Source organism: Cyprinus carpio, chromosome B18, assembly GCF_018340385.1.
Source record: "Cyprinus carpio isolate SPL01 chromosome B18, ASM1834038v1, whole genome shotgun sequence".
Lineage (NCBI taxonomy): Eukaryota > Metazoa > Chordata > Actinopteri > Cypriniformes > Cyprinidae > Cyprinus > Cyprinus carpio.
The window spans coordinates 24050703-24066661 of record NC_056614.1 but is presented as its reverse complement, the minus strand read 5'-3'; the positions used below and the strand labels follow the sequence as shown (position 1 = coordinate 24066661).

Sequence of the window (15959 nt, the reverse complement as noted above, 5' to 3'; positions counted from 1 at the left end):
TAGATGGATGGATGGATGGATGGATAGACAGATGGATGGATGGATAGATAGTTAGATGGATGGATGGATGGATGGATAGATAGATAGTTAGATGGATGGATGGATGGATGGATAGATAGATAGTTGGATGGATGGATGGATGGATGGATAGATAGTTAGATGGATGGATGGATAGACAGACAGACAGATATTTATAGATAAATAGTTTTGATAGTGTATAATACGCTTTGGTAATAAAATGTTTGCATATTTACAGACCAATACATTAAATATCTGCACTGTTTCTTTTTAATTAGTCCTGATTAGAACAAATAATAAACATGATTTATCAATCAGTATTATTTACTTATAATACTTAAGTATATTAAAAATCAAGCACTTTTGTACTTTCAACTTGTAATAATTAGTAAAATTCACAAAATTTGATATGTGTGCTTATACTGTAACTGGAGTAATATTTTATCAGGGTATCCGTACTTTCACTCAGTTCTTGATTTGTGTATCCATCTCACACTGAATACTGTATACTAGTAACAGTTGCCACGGTAACAAAAACTGGCTGAGCACTTGCTTTGAGGAAACTGCATCGGCAGGTAGAGTTATGGAAGTGTGTGTGTGTGTGTTTGAATGATGAATGCAGGATCATATGGCCTTACAGAGCAGGGATCCCTCCTTAAGAACAAACACTTGAGCACTTAAGACATCAAACAAACACTGATGTTTAAGAGCCACACACTCAGGAGCCGCGGCACTAATGAGACGCTTCCCGCGCTCAGTCATCAAGTGTTCGGGTTTTCTGGAACTGCATACCAAACCACCCCGCCAACACCTTAGCAACCGCATAGCAACACCCTGGCAACCACCACAACAGTGTAACATTGTGGCGGCACGTTTTGCACGGGCAGACCTCACGCTGCCTGCAGAGAATGGCAGGATATTCATTACACTCTGATGGTGAAATGTCTGCTTCTGTCCTGTAGTGTACAAGTCCAGCGGTCCTGATGGGACGGTCGGGAGAGGACAGAGGATCCACATCCAGCTGTGGGACACGGCCGGTCAGGAGAGGTCAGACCAGACCAGCACTGCTATCAAAAAATGAATCATCATTAATCACATCCAAAATAAAAGCTTTTGTTTACATTATATATATATATGTGTGTGTGGATTTTCTCTGTGTGCTCCTCTGAATGCAGGTTTCGGAGTTTGACCACAGCGTTCTTCAGGGACGCCATGGGCTTCCTGCTGCTCTTTGACCTCACGAACGAGCAGAGCTTCCTCAATGTGCGGAACTGGATGAGTAAGTCCAGACTCACCCGATAAGTTCTAGTTTTGTTTTAATTCACCTTCTAGTTTCTCTGATTCCACATTTAATGAGCAGCTGCTTTCATTTTCTTCAGAAATTAAGTGTGTGTTTGTTCTTGGCACACATTTTCCTCTAATAATAAAAATATGTCTCTCTCTCTCTCTCTCTCTCTCTCTCTCTCTCTCTCTCATCTCTCTCTCTCTCTCTCTCTCTCTCTCTCTCTCTCCAACACTCCACCTAAACCAATAATAGACCTAGCACCAATATAGTACAAACTGTCCTCGGTATATATATATATATAAAAATAAATATATAATAAAACATAAATATAAAATTTATATTACATTTTATTTTTAACTAGCAGGTTACCTATCTTCTACTACTAGAACTACAACAAAATGAGAATATTTTTAATATGCATTTGTTTATTAATTTTATCTTTACCTAGCAGCTTAGAGTATTTGTCCAACTAATGCTAATACTACTACTACTGATAATAATCTTTAGGGTTTTTTTTATTGAATATTATTTGTAATTAATTTTTATTTTTTACTAGTGCCTTAGAGTGGTTGCCTATCTAATAATAATAATAATAATAATAATAATAATAATAATAATAATAATAAAATGGTTTTAAAGTAATAATTATTTAATATGTATTTTGTATTAATAGTGCTTTTAGTGGTTGCCCATATAATAATAATAATAATAATAATAATAATAATAATAATAATAATAATAATACTTTTTTTATATTACATTACAACAAAAACAAACATTACACATATCATCCTACACTACTAGAACTAAAACAAAATGAATATATTTTAAATAAATAAATAATATAAAATATTTTTTTTATTATTAATTTAATCTTTACCTAGCAGCTTAGAGTATTTAGAGTATCTACTAATAATAATCTTTCCTTATTTTTAATTTATTATTATTTGTAATTAATTTTTATTTTTAAATAGCAACTTAGAGTGGTTGCCTAATCTACTACTACTAGAATTTTTTTTAAAAAATTTTTTATTAATTTTTTTTTTTTACCTAGCAGCTTGGAGTGATTGCCCAAATACTACTACTACAACTACTAATAATAATACACGGAATATTTCATATTATTTTTATTCATTTTATGTGTAGCTAGCAGTTTAGATTGGTTGTCTATCTAAAAAATAATTATGTAAGTAATTAAATTACATTTAAAAAGTATTAATAAATAATTTTTTAATAGTTTGTAATAGTTTTTTTACTAAGCAGATTTGGAGTGATTGCCTAGCAATAACAGCAACAGCAACACAATGATAATAACTTGTCATTATTAATAGATAGACCACTCTACAGTAAGCTGCTTGTTGTTGTTACATTATCATGAATAATTTTTAATTAACAGTATTTAATGGTTAGTTGCTGTGATGTCTCGTGCAGGTCAGCTGCAGACGCACGCGTACTGCGAGAATCCTGACGTCGTCTTGTGCGGAAACAAATCAGACCTGGAGGACCAGCGCGCGGTGACGACAGAGAGTGCACGAGAACTGGCCGAGAAATACGGGTGAGAAACCAGACTCGTCCTTCTGTGACCTCGACTGCCTCAAATCAGCACACTTCAGGACAGAAATACCTCCCTGTCCATTCAAATACATGAGAGATAACCCTTTATAGACACAGATTCTGGAGTAAAGAAAATACTATAAAACACGCTTTCTCACTGGATCTAAGCAAATCTCATCTGTGAGCTATTTTGATCTCAGAAAGGTGATTGTGAATCACTGACAGGTGAGGAGTTTGCATCTCTGTCAAATATATCAGTAGATTTAGACGAAACACTCTGAAGATGTTTGTTTTGAGGGCCGTGTCTGTGGCGTGTTTGTCTAAGATGAGGGCAGCTCTCGTTAAATGTGACACGTTAACATGACGCTGTACAGAAAGGCTAATATTGACCGTCTTCAGTTTAGACAAGCACTCAAGTCTTTCGAGAAGTTTCTGTCTCATGAACACTTCAGTATGATTCCATGAAAATTCTTTGCTGGAATCATATGAATTATATGCTTCTATAAAACAGATCGACTGTTAAAATATCTGTTGAGTTTTTGATTTTCTTGTCAGTAATGTTGACTGCGTTTGTTCGTTCTGAGTTTGCTGTGACTCATCTGTTGAGTGTCATTCATGTTCTGTTGACTGATCCTCACATCTAAACTCATCCAGGTGTGTCTTTGTGCAAACACTGATAATAAACAGATGATTATCAGCATGTTAGAATGATTTCTGAAGATCATGTGACACTGAAGACTGGAGTATTGATGCTGAAAATTCAGCTGCGCATCACAGAAATAAATTACATTTTCACAGATATTCACACAGAAAACAGATATTTGAAATTGTAATAATATTTTATAATATTACTATTTTTATAAAATAAATGCAGGGTTGGTGAGCATATGAGACTTATTTCAAAACTTTTTAATCTTTATTCTAAACTTTTTCAATGTGGTATTTTTCTATTGTTTTGTTGTTTAATTTTCAGCTCAGTTGTTGCCCATCTAATACTAATATTTATTCTACTAATAATAATAATAATAATATTTTTAGTTGTTGTTGTTATACATCATTTAAGAATTAAAATCAAATTTAAATATTAAAAATTAATTATTTAATTGTAAGAATTTATTTGCATTTTATTTGTTTTAAACTGCCAGTTTAGATTGGACATCTATATAATACTAGTAATAATAGTAATTATATATTTTACAGCTAGATGTGGTCTTGCATTATAAGAACTTGTGTTTTTTTAGTTGTCATACTGAGTGTTCATGTGATCGTATCTCACACAGACAGGAAAAGAGTCTTGTGCATTGAAGTTTATGTTTATGAGGCTGATTCATTTCCCAATCCTAGTGAGCTCCCTATGTAGGCAGAATTTTAAGGGCTCTTTAACACGCTCTCAATGCAAAGGCTGTTCTGAAGATTAGGCAGCAAAACAGTGTGTGTTCTATCACATGCATCCTTCATAGACAAGACAATCCCAGCATGCATTTCAAAAAATTGCTCTTAGATCATGATAATGCGTGATAATATACTTAACTTTGAGTACTATATGAAATGCATCAATAAAAGTGGTTTGTGCTCTAATGCATTTTATTTTTCATCTTTTCGCAGTGTCCCGTACTTCGAGACGAGCGCTGCGAGCGGCGAGAACGTGGGTCGTGCCGTGGAGGTTCTGCTGGATCTGATCATGAAGCGCATGGAGAGATGTGTGGACAAATCCTGGATCCCGGACGGGATGGTTCGCACCAACGGCCACAGCACCAGCGACCTGGCAGAGCCGCGTGACGCCGAACAGAGCAAGTGCGGCTGCTAATGCCGTAAGAATCTTTCCAGCCGAGGCTCTCTGATCCTCTTCATTAGCACGAGTACACATCACGGTTGAATTGAGCGGATGTCGAGGATGAGAGACCCTGCGCTGCGTTAAAGACACACGACATTTATTCTCAGAATGGATGGACTAAAGCCTCCTAGATTCAAGTCTTCACGTTTTCAGAGCACTTTACACCAAATCCTGCATTTAGAAGCCTTAATGGGCTGGAATCCTCTCACTGCGTGTTTCACTGTTAGTGCACATCTGCTGTTAAAACTAGACGTGCATCAGTGCACGGTTACTCTGATCCTGACACAGGTTCCCGTTGATTTTCTAAATGAGAACCCCACATTCAATCACTGAAAGTCACAGGGAAAAATGCATGTTAAAAAATTTATATTTTTAAAATATTTGTTTAAAATATATATTTCTATAATGCACAACCTGTACCACTTTTTCAAAAAATTACAAAAATTAAGAAAAGTATCATAAGGACCGGAAAGGTCATCATGGTTAGTAATGATGAGAAAATTGTCAGATAAAAAAAAAAAATATATATATATATTTTTTTTTTTTACATCATCCCCACCTTTTGTCACTTAAAAAAAAAAGAACATTAAGAAAAGCATCATATGGACTTGAAATGGCATGAAGGGTAGTAATGATGAGAGAATTGTCATTTTTCCTGTAATAATTTGTGCTCTAGTGGACTGATGGTAAATAGCGCTCACTTCTATGCCACTTTTTTTTTTCACAAGTTTTAACACTTTTAAATGTGTTACTATGTTATCTGTAGTCATGTAGATGTCAGAGACCAGTTAAATAAGTATTTAGCTGTTACTGTATTGATTTGTAGGTTAGAGGTTGATTTGTATTGTACATTTGTGTAGACATTCACCGGTTGGTTGTGGTTTTTTCTGTACTTCTGGTCGCTGGTTCATGTAGAGTTCCTGCCATTTCATTTAATTACGGGACTTGGAATGAGGTTTAGATGAAATCCACATCTATACTGTAAATTGTGGTCACGTTTCTCAATAATGGTTGCAGAATGCCAGTAGATGCGTTTATTTCACAAAAGCAAAGCGAACTAATTCTGAGTGAACGTTTGTAATCTGTGGACATTTCGGTTTCTTTTACAGAATCATTTCTGAAGTGCTTTATTCTGCTGTAGTGCCTGTAACACTGTATCATTGCCAAACACTGTCTTTTGTGCCAAATACTTAACTCTATTTGAAAAATAAATAAATATATTTTATTATTTATTATGATGTTGTCATATGCACGTGTTGAAAAACTGATAATCTGCAGGCATGTCTGATGAAACACTCACAAATTACCCCCGCTGTGTGGTGCATTATTGCACAAAGCATCTATTGCCTCACAAAGAGCTTCTGTCCTCAGTTTAGCAATGCGCTTACAATCTTTTAATCCGTCTGTAGAAACACAATCACCTCATCTAAGAAAAAAAACATGCTACTTTCTCTGTTTACTTGATTATTAATGTTTTCACAGTTCTTTTTATTAAAATGTAAATAAATGCGTTAACCAGAGTAAATAAATACAAAACTTACAATCATTACTGACACTTTCCAGTAATGTTGCAATTTAATAATTGCATTGCGTTGTCACGTGGTACCTGTTACTTTTCTCAACGCTGGTCAGAATCATAGACACAGAATATGACATATTTAAACTATTTTACAGATCGTTTGAACTGATTTCGGTCCCTTGTAATGAATATACTGAAAAGATTATACATATTAGTGTACAAAAAACGTGCTGAGATTAAAATGAATTTCTGAAGGGGCTTTCTCTTGACGAGCTGCGCCCCCTGGAGGAAGCAGAAAAACCTGCAGGCCTCTTTTCGTGCTTGTCGGTGCAAAAAAAGGTTATTCCAACTTTGGTTTATTTCAACTTTGTTTTTTTTTTATGAAATCTATTTTCAAGACTTCATAACAGGCAGTTCTTATCAGTGAAGTGCAGTTCCAGAAAGACACTCTCACTTGCCTTTTAGACAAAGAAGCATTTTACACCGCTTGCAGAAATACTTGTCTTTTTGTTGTTTTTTACACTCAAGCCCTTATATAAAAAACATCTTACACTTTAAATGGATCAAAAAGTGTCATAATATTTTATCTCTGTGACTTCCATTCACATTGTTTATGTGTTTTGGTGAAAATAAGGACTACATTTATGGTACTTTTTTTGTCCTGGACAGATTTGGTCAGTGTGGTTATTTACTCATGTGTTTATTAGTAAATCATTTTTAAAATATTCCTTTAACATCTCAGACTGGATCTCTGTGTCATGATGTCGCATGCATATAATAAACACATTAAATACGACAGTGCTCAGATACTTTATTGTAATAATACAGAAATTACAAGTAAATAATGAATGTGTAAATGTACAGTAACTTTATTTTATTGTATTATGTATCACCAAGTGCATTAATAATTATTCAAATACAAATTACAGAATTAAAATCACCTTCAGCATCTAACCTATACATAAAAATATATAAACCTAGCTTAAATACATATTTTTTTTAATGTAAAACAAGAAAAGAATCTTTTTCAATAGCTGACTAATCGACTAAAACGAAATCTCCTGATGTGTCGTCGCACACACTGTTCGATGCTGATGTAACTTCACATCGCAGCCCAACACCTTTAATAAACAAAAGTCTCAAAGTCATTTTGCAATCAATACATACCATATATATTTAGTCGTTAGTCTCTGTAATTCTTTCAAGTCACATCTCAGTCAGAGCGAGTCATAATGTCAGTCTTACCCTCGAGATCGTCTTTGAGCCGCTGAGCCACTGCCCTCAGTTCCTTCACAACCTGTGGAAACTCTTCCTCAAGCTCCTCAAAATGTTTTAATGACAGGGAGAAAAGGCTGCAGGCGGTCAGAGCAGAAACTGTGGCCAGCTGCCTTCCACTGAACAGGAAGCTGATCTCTGCAGAAACACACGACGAGTATGAGGCTGGTTGCACCATTGTTACTGATGTTTCAAACATTTTAAAGATCCTCTCGGTGACCACCAGTTGGTTAGAACTGTGGATCTTGGTATCTCTCAATAATAAGATCACCTTTGAACTTATCACTGGCTCTGGGTCCAAATTTACCTACTTGCCTTCTGCGAAAAGTGTCTGAAATAATAGTATTAAAATAAAAGTATATATAACCAAAAAACCACCACAAAATCCGGACTTAAGTATAAATTTTTTCAAACATAAAATTATACATCATCTGAAAGCTGAATAAATAATCTTTCCATTGATGTATGGTTTGTTAGGATAGAACAATATTTGTCTGAGATACAACTATTTGAAAATCTGGAATCTGAGGGTGCAAAAAAATCTAAATATTGAGAAAATCATCTTTAAAGTTGTTTAAATGAAGTTCTTAGCAATGCATATTACTAATTAAAAATTCAGTTTTGATATATTTACAGTAGGAAATTTACAAAATATCTTCATGGAACATGATCTTTACTTAATATCCTAATGATTTTTGGTATAAAAGAAAAATCAATAATTTGGACTCATACAATGTATTGTTGTCTATTGCTACAAATATACCACTTGTAACTTAAGACTGCTTTTGTGCTGCAGGGTCACAGATAGACTTGTCATTGCACTTACATTAATTGTTTCTATTTTAATCATTTATACATTGTCATCATTTGTACCACCCTTACTAAAAAACCAAATGCAAAATCACAAAATAAAAACTCTGTTTTTTTTTGTTATTTTTCAAAACTCTTCATATATAACTACCCAAATGACCAACAAGTTTCAGAGAGAAACTGTTGCACGCATATGGTGGACACTACACAACATGGTGGATGTATTATTTTTAATCCCTAACACACACACACACACACACACACACACACACGATTTGTCAGCTTAATGGCATCAAAAGAAAGAAGAATGGTTTGTTTGTAAGTGTTTACTAATCATGAGTGAGTTTCTGATCATCATCATCATTATATGAATTATTGGATTTTTTTCCACACAACACTCTAATACTGTTCTGTTACCTCTTTCAGACAAAACCATCTCTAAATGGCATTCTATCGAACGGTTCAAGGCCAGAGCTTCAGATCTGAATCAGCAGGTTTCTCATACATCACCTCCAAAGTGGTCTCCATCGCACAGCTCCACTCGGAAACACTGGTTCTTCACGAGCACACGTCCATGCTCGATGAAGAACATGTGGTCAGCTTTATCGTCCTGATGAATGATGATATCTTCTGGATTGAAAAACTCGTACTCCAACTTCACCAGGATGGCTTCGGTGAATTCTCGGTCATGCTTTATGAACATGGAGCCTTTGCTCAGCAGGTTGGGACACATATCTGCCATAATATCCTTTAAAAAAAGAGAAAACAGCGCTGTTGAAATGAGTTCTAGATAAAAACCGATGGTCTCATTGTGATTGGCTCCAGTGTGAGCGTGACACTGAGGACCGTAGACGTCATCTGCACTGACCTTGGCTTATTTCTATGTTCATATGAATAAATTAGAAACCTTTCTCAGCCGTTTTGACACCAGATCGAGGATGTTCCTCTTGTCATACTGCCACTTGTACTGGGCAGTGGTGCGTTGGCGCAGAGCCCTCGGCAGCTTCTTGAACATTTTAGAGGATTGCAGCTGGCTGATCTGTCATATTTATATACGTCATGCTTTTAATCCATGCATTTATTTGATGAATCCATTTTACTCTTGAAAAAATCACTTGAGCACCTTTTTCTTGTATTCATTGTCAGTCGCAGACGTGCTCCCGACAGTTCCGATCAAGCAGGCGATAAGAGCAAAACACATTATATATCCAATCACCATGCTAACAACAGCCGCCCACCGTTCTGCCATCCCTGAAACACAGAAGGGAATCACTGTAAACTACAATTTTGCATTTTATTCAGGGGTGTTTGCTCATGCAAAACCTGATGCATGCAATGCTGAAGTACCAGTACCATCTGTTGCTATTTTCTTTTCATCTGGCATATCAAACTTCAAAGTTTAATCCTAATCCTGATAGTAAAAATGGTGCTTGACTTAGCAAATGCCACAACGAAAGTTTTTCAGGAGTTATTTTTCTGCACCAAAAAAACAAATTATTTTTGTTTCTCTAAATTGCTTAATGTTGTGCATGAATGTGTGATGGATGTACGTGTTGGTGATTCGATAGCTTTAGTTAAAATCCAGGCCAGCTGAGAGAAAGCTCTGAAGGAAGAGTAGGAGTATTTTTCCCCGATCGTGGTATTCTGCAAGACATAAAAGAAAATAGGAACAAATGTTAAGCGTCGCATCGGTAAATGCCTGCATATGCAATACAGATCGAGACATACCTTGATATTCTCTTGCATGACCCAGCAGTCTTGGGGAAACTCCTCCAGTAGAGATATGAAGTACTGAACACACGTGTTCCAGTGCCACACGAGAATAATCAACATGAACATGAAAAAAACCCTGAAAAACTTCTTGGCTTCTTCTAGCTGAATGTCAGAGACCTAGAATGAATGATAACATGGACAATGTCAGAACAGAAGGTCTCATTAGAACTGTAAGGGTTCTGCCTGATGCTTGTTGGTTTATTGGAAAGATGTGAGAAAATACTACAAAAAATTATATCTACTGTATTGAACTATAAGACTGTCAAAAATCCTTTCACTGAACATTTAAATATTTTTTCGAATCATATTAAAACTATTTGAGGCTGTATGAGGCTCTTGAGTTCCCGAAGGAGTTTTGATATTTATTTAGAGGTTTTTCAGATCATTGGTTTGGTTTCAGGGATTCCTTAAATCATCAGATCATAGATGACTTTCAGAAAAAGAATGAAAAAGTCATTTGTGTAACTTTTCATACATCAGCCTGAAAAAAAAAAAAAAAAAAAAATTTTTTTATTCTAACCTATATGATTCAGTTGTCTATAGGCCTGTCACGATAACAACATTTTGTTGTGCGATATATTGCACCAGAAATAACTGCGATAAGCCATTTTATTGTCATTTTAAGACCATTTTATGCCACTTAATATATAATCATAATAATGCAAAAAGGCCAATACACTTTCAAATGACAACAAACTCTTAATTCTTAAAGTTGATATGATTCTTTAGGGTTTTAATGAAAAGTCTGTAACATAGTTTGGTTAAAATTTCTTACTGGTAGTGTAAAACAACACCCTTTTTACCCTGTCAAAAACAGCTCTTTTCAGAGCAAGCCGTTTTGTAGCATTTTCCTTTAAATGCAAATGAGCTCTGCTGACCCCGCCCCTCTCTTCCGAGCCGCTCTCAGAGAGACTGTTTACTTTGAAAAACTTGCTAATTAGCACATTATTAGGAAAGGCGATTTGCAAAGATTCAAGGGTTAAAAAAAAAACCTTATACTCACTTTTTCTGGAGGTGAAGCTGGATCACGAATGATTCACGCGAAGATAGACGCATTAATGTTGATCCGGGGAGCATTCCCTTCACAAACAAATCTAGTCCACTGCGTCTTCGGGTGTAAATAACGACTGCTATGTTCATCATTACATCAACAACAAAACACTTAGGAGTCATTCTTGTCTACATCTGCTCCGGCGGTGAAACAATGGTGGACTGATGACAGTCACTCAGGGGGCGGAGCTTAGGTAAGACGCCAGTCCAGTCAGTGCTGAAACGCTACTGTCAATCAAACTATCGTGGGAGGGGCCTGTCTGTGTGATGTCACAAAGACCGGCATCTGAGATCGGCTCGATTTAATAAAGGGGGAAATGATTTAACAAGATAAAAAAAAAATATCATTATAGGGAGATTGTGTACACACACTGCACACACACATTTAAGTTCAAACAACTGTTGTATCCAATGACCCCTTTAAGAATATTAAGATCGTGGAAATTAAGTATCAAAATATTATATAACTTAAAAAACTAACAAAAAGTGCAAAGTAACAAGTAGAAAAAATAAAAATAAACAAACAACTTTTTCCATCTACAGATTTTTCCCTCTCTGTAAATGAAGGGTGCACACTATCACTGAAAAACACAATCACTACTCAGCAGTCAGATGTCTGTATGCACACAGATCCCTAAACAAGACCATATCTGCAGATGAAACTGTTTTGTAGAAGCATTTTTTAAATTTGAACTAGAACCTCATGATTACACCACGTTATGTGCGAGAAGCTGCAAAAGACAGACGCAAGAGGAATGCAAAAAACATGCAAAAAACAATATAATATCACCAAAAATGATTGAGGTCATGTATATATATTGTGCGATAAGTTGATATATTGATTATTGCGACAGGCCTAGTTGACAAGTCAGTTTTAGTTACAGCACTTTATATTGTGCATTGCTCTAATAATAATAATATAATAATAATATCTTAAATTCCATAAGCACTTTTTTTCCCTTAATTTGTGACTGTCAGGGGAAAAAAAACAGCATTGCCATTGATAATTTCCTGCACAAACATGACCGTGAGTGAAAGGGAAACTTACACTTTCCAATTCAAAGCAGAATCTCAGAAGCTTCGGCACACGGAGTAATCGGATCATACTGAAAATCCTCACAAACATGAGTATTCGCACCAGCTTCGAAGCCATCAGTACATCAGTGTCAGCTTGATAAAACTGCTCCTGTGGTAAATCAGACATGCTTTCACTGTGAATGGTTAAATAAAGGATCTTTACAATTTGATCAGTGTGAGCGATTAGAACTTTATTAATAAAATTACCACAATAGTGATGACAATGTCAACCGGAAAGGCAGCCACCACATCAGGAGCAAACCAACTTTTGAAATAAGCATTTCTTATTAATTTGGGATCCAGGATGGGCTAGACAGAAACAAGACTGTGTTGTATATCGAGTCAACAATATTTTAGAAAGGGAAAGCAATAAATAATTCATGTTACGCAATAAAATAGAGGATGAGGACACATTCCTACCTGACCGTCGTCACTGAATATACCCATTTGAAAATTAACGGCAACATCAATGCAAAACATGGCGTCTGAGAATACATTGAAGGCCACCCAGTATTCGTGGCCTCTACCTTTCATATCCTCAGAAAATGCCATGTCTAGAGGAATCGTTATAAGGTTTACGAAAGCTAAGATCACCATAAACATAAGATAGTAATGCCTGTAAGACGGAAAAAAAAAAAGCAAAAGCATTTTTACAGATCACTGTGATGGCATTAATAAACTCTGACATACATGCTCAACATGGTATTTATTTATTTATTTATTTATCATGCATTATCATTTAGAAGCCTTCCCATATGTAAAAGTATCATTAGTAGCAATTGTAACATTTATAGTGCTGTCAAAGATTAATCGCGATTAATCGCATCTAAAATAAAAGTTTTTGTTTACATAATATATGTATGTGTGCTCTGTATATTTATTATGTATATATAAATACACATGCATGCGTGCATATATTTCAGAAAAATTGGTTATGTTAATATAATAAATAAATATATTTATTTATAATATCAATTATATGAATATAAATAGACATGTACATACATGTAAACATTTTCAAAATACATACTGTATGTGTGTGTGTTTACTTAAACATAATAAATATACACAGAACACACACATATATATTTTGTAAACAAAAACTTTTATTTTGTATGCGATTAATCGTTTGGCAGCATTATTAACGTATTCATTTCAACTGCAAGAGTAACATTTTACCGTAACATTTTACGTTATTTACATGTAGATAGAATTACGTTTATTATGTATTTAAGTTTACATTTTATTACGATGCTACAAAGATATTTGTTCAGTGTTAGCATATGAATACTAACTGTTTATAACCTTTAGAGATAAAAACGATTTTTTTTTGACAAGCCAATCAAAAACAAGATCACACTTCTAATTAGCATATGCTGAATAATCTGAAAGTTATTGAGCTTTATTAAAAGTGAAGTACACAATGACACGATACTAGTTTAGGTGAGGAAGACTAACTTAGTTGAGTCTGTGTTATTAATTAAGTTAAGGTTACGTTACCTGACGCGACTCCGGGGGTGTATCACCCATCTGCAGGTTTCAACCTCGGTTTTCTCTTTATTTTCTTTTCCTTCAGGATGCACCGTTAACGTTAGCTTTCCTGTTAGGACATCTTTAAGGCCCGAAAACCGTGTTTTTCGCGGGCCACTTGAGCTATTTCCACTCATCTCGACTAAGCGACTCATCAGCAGACGCAGATACGGTTATTAATATATTCGTTATTTGTGTTCAAATGTTAGCGAATCCGCGCGTGACAGTTGCAGTGACGACAATCTAGGTTTTAATTAATTTAAGAAATTGTAAAGCCATGAAACTATAATAGTTGAATATTATATATAATATAACAATAAAATAATAAATAATAAAACAAATTGTATGGAATTGTATGGAATTACCCTTTTGCCTACCATTTACATTTCCCCCTCAGGTTATAGCCATGTTAAATTTCTAAATGGAATAAAAACAAGCTGACGAAATGTTTCTAAAATGAACTTTTATTAAATAAAATAAAATCAAATAATGAAACCATTTAAAAAGTCCGTAAAACAGTTTTGAAAGTTGTACGTTGTGTAATGTTGTGTAATGTGCGTGCTATTGTAAAGACTAAATCTATCCCTCAAAGTCGTTTTTATGCTAGATTCAATATGGTATGGCAAGCCGTTTTAGCCTAAAATGTTTCCAGCGTTGCTCGTCATAATTGCATTTTAACTAGTAAGAATTACATTACAGAGCTCTACAATTCAGATAATATTAGTAAAGTTTACAAATAGAGCGCTCTCTAATTAAATTCTTACTAATGGTTCCAATTGAGCTCTTTAATTATCATTGTTTCTAGTAAGAATGTAATTGGTAGTGCACTTCTAATTGAGTTGTTACTAGAAAAGAATTAATTATGATGAAGGCCAGTTTACTCCAAGGACGATAACTAAAAAAAATAACAATAAAGATATTGTTCAAAAATCATTCTCAGTATAGCAGAGTCCATACCACAGCTATAATGATAAAGGCAGAAATAAATGATGTGGTTGGAATCACTTTCAGAATTTTTTATTTTTTCCAGCTGATGAATAATAAAAACATAACACCCAATCAGAAGCAATCCTGCTATAACAAGTTTGATAAACTAAGGCGGCAGATGTGTGTGCATTTAGAATAAACAGACTTACGGTGCCAGTGAGAGGACATGGTCGGTTCACTTAGTTTTGTCGTGGCCACGACATAATAACTCGTGGGAACGTGATAATATGTCGTGGCCATGAAATATTAATTTGTGGGAACGTCATATTAACTCGTGGGAACGTCATATTATATCGTGGCCACGAGATCATTTTGTTGAGGTAACAACATCCTTATGTCGTGGCCTAGGGTTGTTATGTTGAGGGAACGACATCCATTTCTTGTGGCCACGACTTCTTATGTTGAGGGAACAACATGTTTTTCTCGAGTTTAATGTGTAAACAAACCTGCGTGACCATAGCAACCCGGGATTATCAGATGTATTCATTCATATTTTATTTTGAATTACGAAATTATTATATTATTTATTATAGAAAATATTTCATTATTAAATTATTATAATAATCATATCACCAGTCCACGGGACTTTATTGCGTGTGATAGTCAGCATTCAAATGAAGTTTATCATTAATTTAATAATAAATAGAATGAATAATTGTTATAATGAATGAATAAATAGATTCATTTGTAAATGAAAACACAACACGCTCATTTATCATCACATCACGTCAAAACTTTATTGGCATAATTGTCAGATAAATGATAAATGAGCCTGTTGTGTTAAGGCATATGGTTAATATAATAATTTAATAATGAAATATTTTCTATAATAATATAATATTTTCTTAATTCAAAATAAAATATTATAATGATTACATCTCTGATAATCCGGGGTTGCTATGGTCACGCAGGTTTGTTTACACAAGAAATGGATGTCGTTCCCTCAACATAACATCTCGAGGCCACGACATAAGGATGTCGTTACCTCGACAAAATGATCTCGTGGCACGACATATTATCACATTCTCAGGGGTTATTATGTTGTGGCCATGACAAAACTAAGTGAACCGACCATGTCCTCTCACAGGCACCGTACAGTCTATATTGTCCACTGGTGTGGATAGTAATATAGTTACACACACATATATATATATATATATATATATATATATATATATATATATATAATTATAACACTATATTATATAATTATAGTGTTCTTAGTGTGAGATGGCCTTTACGCTGGT

At 34.7% G+C, this 15959-nt stretch overlaps 2 protein-coding genes across 2 annotated transcripts in view; one reads left to right on the top strand and one right to left on the bottom strand.

Moving 5' to 3' along the window:
• Positions 1–5926, top strand: part of rab27a (RAB27A, member RAS oncogene family) — an 18909-nt gene extending 12983 nt beyond the window's left edge. Inside the window, exons 3-6 of the mRNA XM_042744505.1 lie at positions 980–1065; positions 1194–1297; positions 2735–2858; positions 4463–5926. Coding sequence (XP_042600439.1) covers positions 980–1065; positions 1194–1297; positions 2735–2858; positions 4463–4664 — 516 coding nt within the window. The 3' untranslated portion in view covers positions 4665–5926. The remainder of the gene's footprint in view (positions 1–979; positions 1066–1193; positions 1298–2734; positions 2859–4462) is intronic.
• Positions 5927–6930: 1004 nt separating this feature from the next.
• Positions 6931–13939, bottom strand: LOC109075770 (potassium/sodium hyperpolarization-activated cyclic nucleotide-gated channel 3-like). Its single transcript, XM_019091624.2, has 11 exons — positions 13696–13939; positions 12616–12811; positions 12403–12504; positions 12167–12304; positions 10024–10185; positions 9846–9939; positions 9419–9546; positions 9203–9334; positions 8806–9043; positions 7456–7623; positions 6931–7331 (listed from the first exon to the last, which is right to left on the bottom strand). Exons 1-11 carry the CDS (start codon positions 13878–13880, stop codon positions 7249–7251), a joined length of 1626 nt encoding a protein of 541 aa, XP_018947169.2. The 5' UTR covers positions 13881–13939; the 3' UTR covers positions 6931–7248.
• Between the last annotated feature and the right edge of the window lie 2020 nt (positions 13940–15959).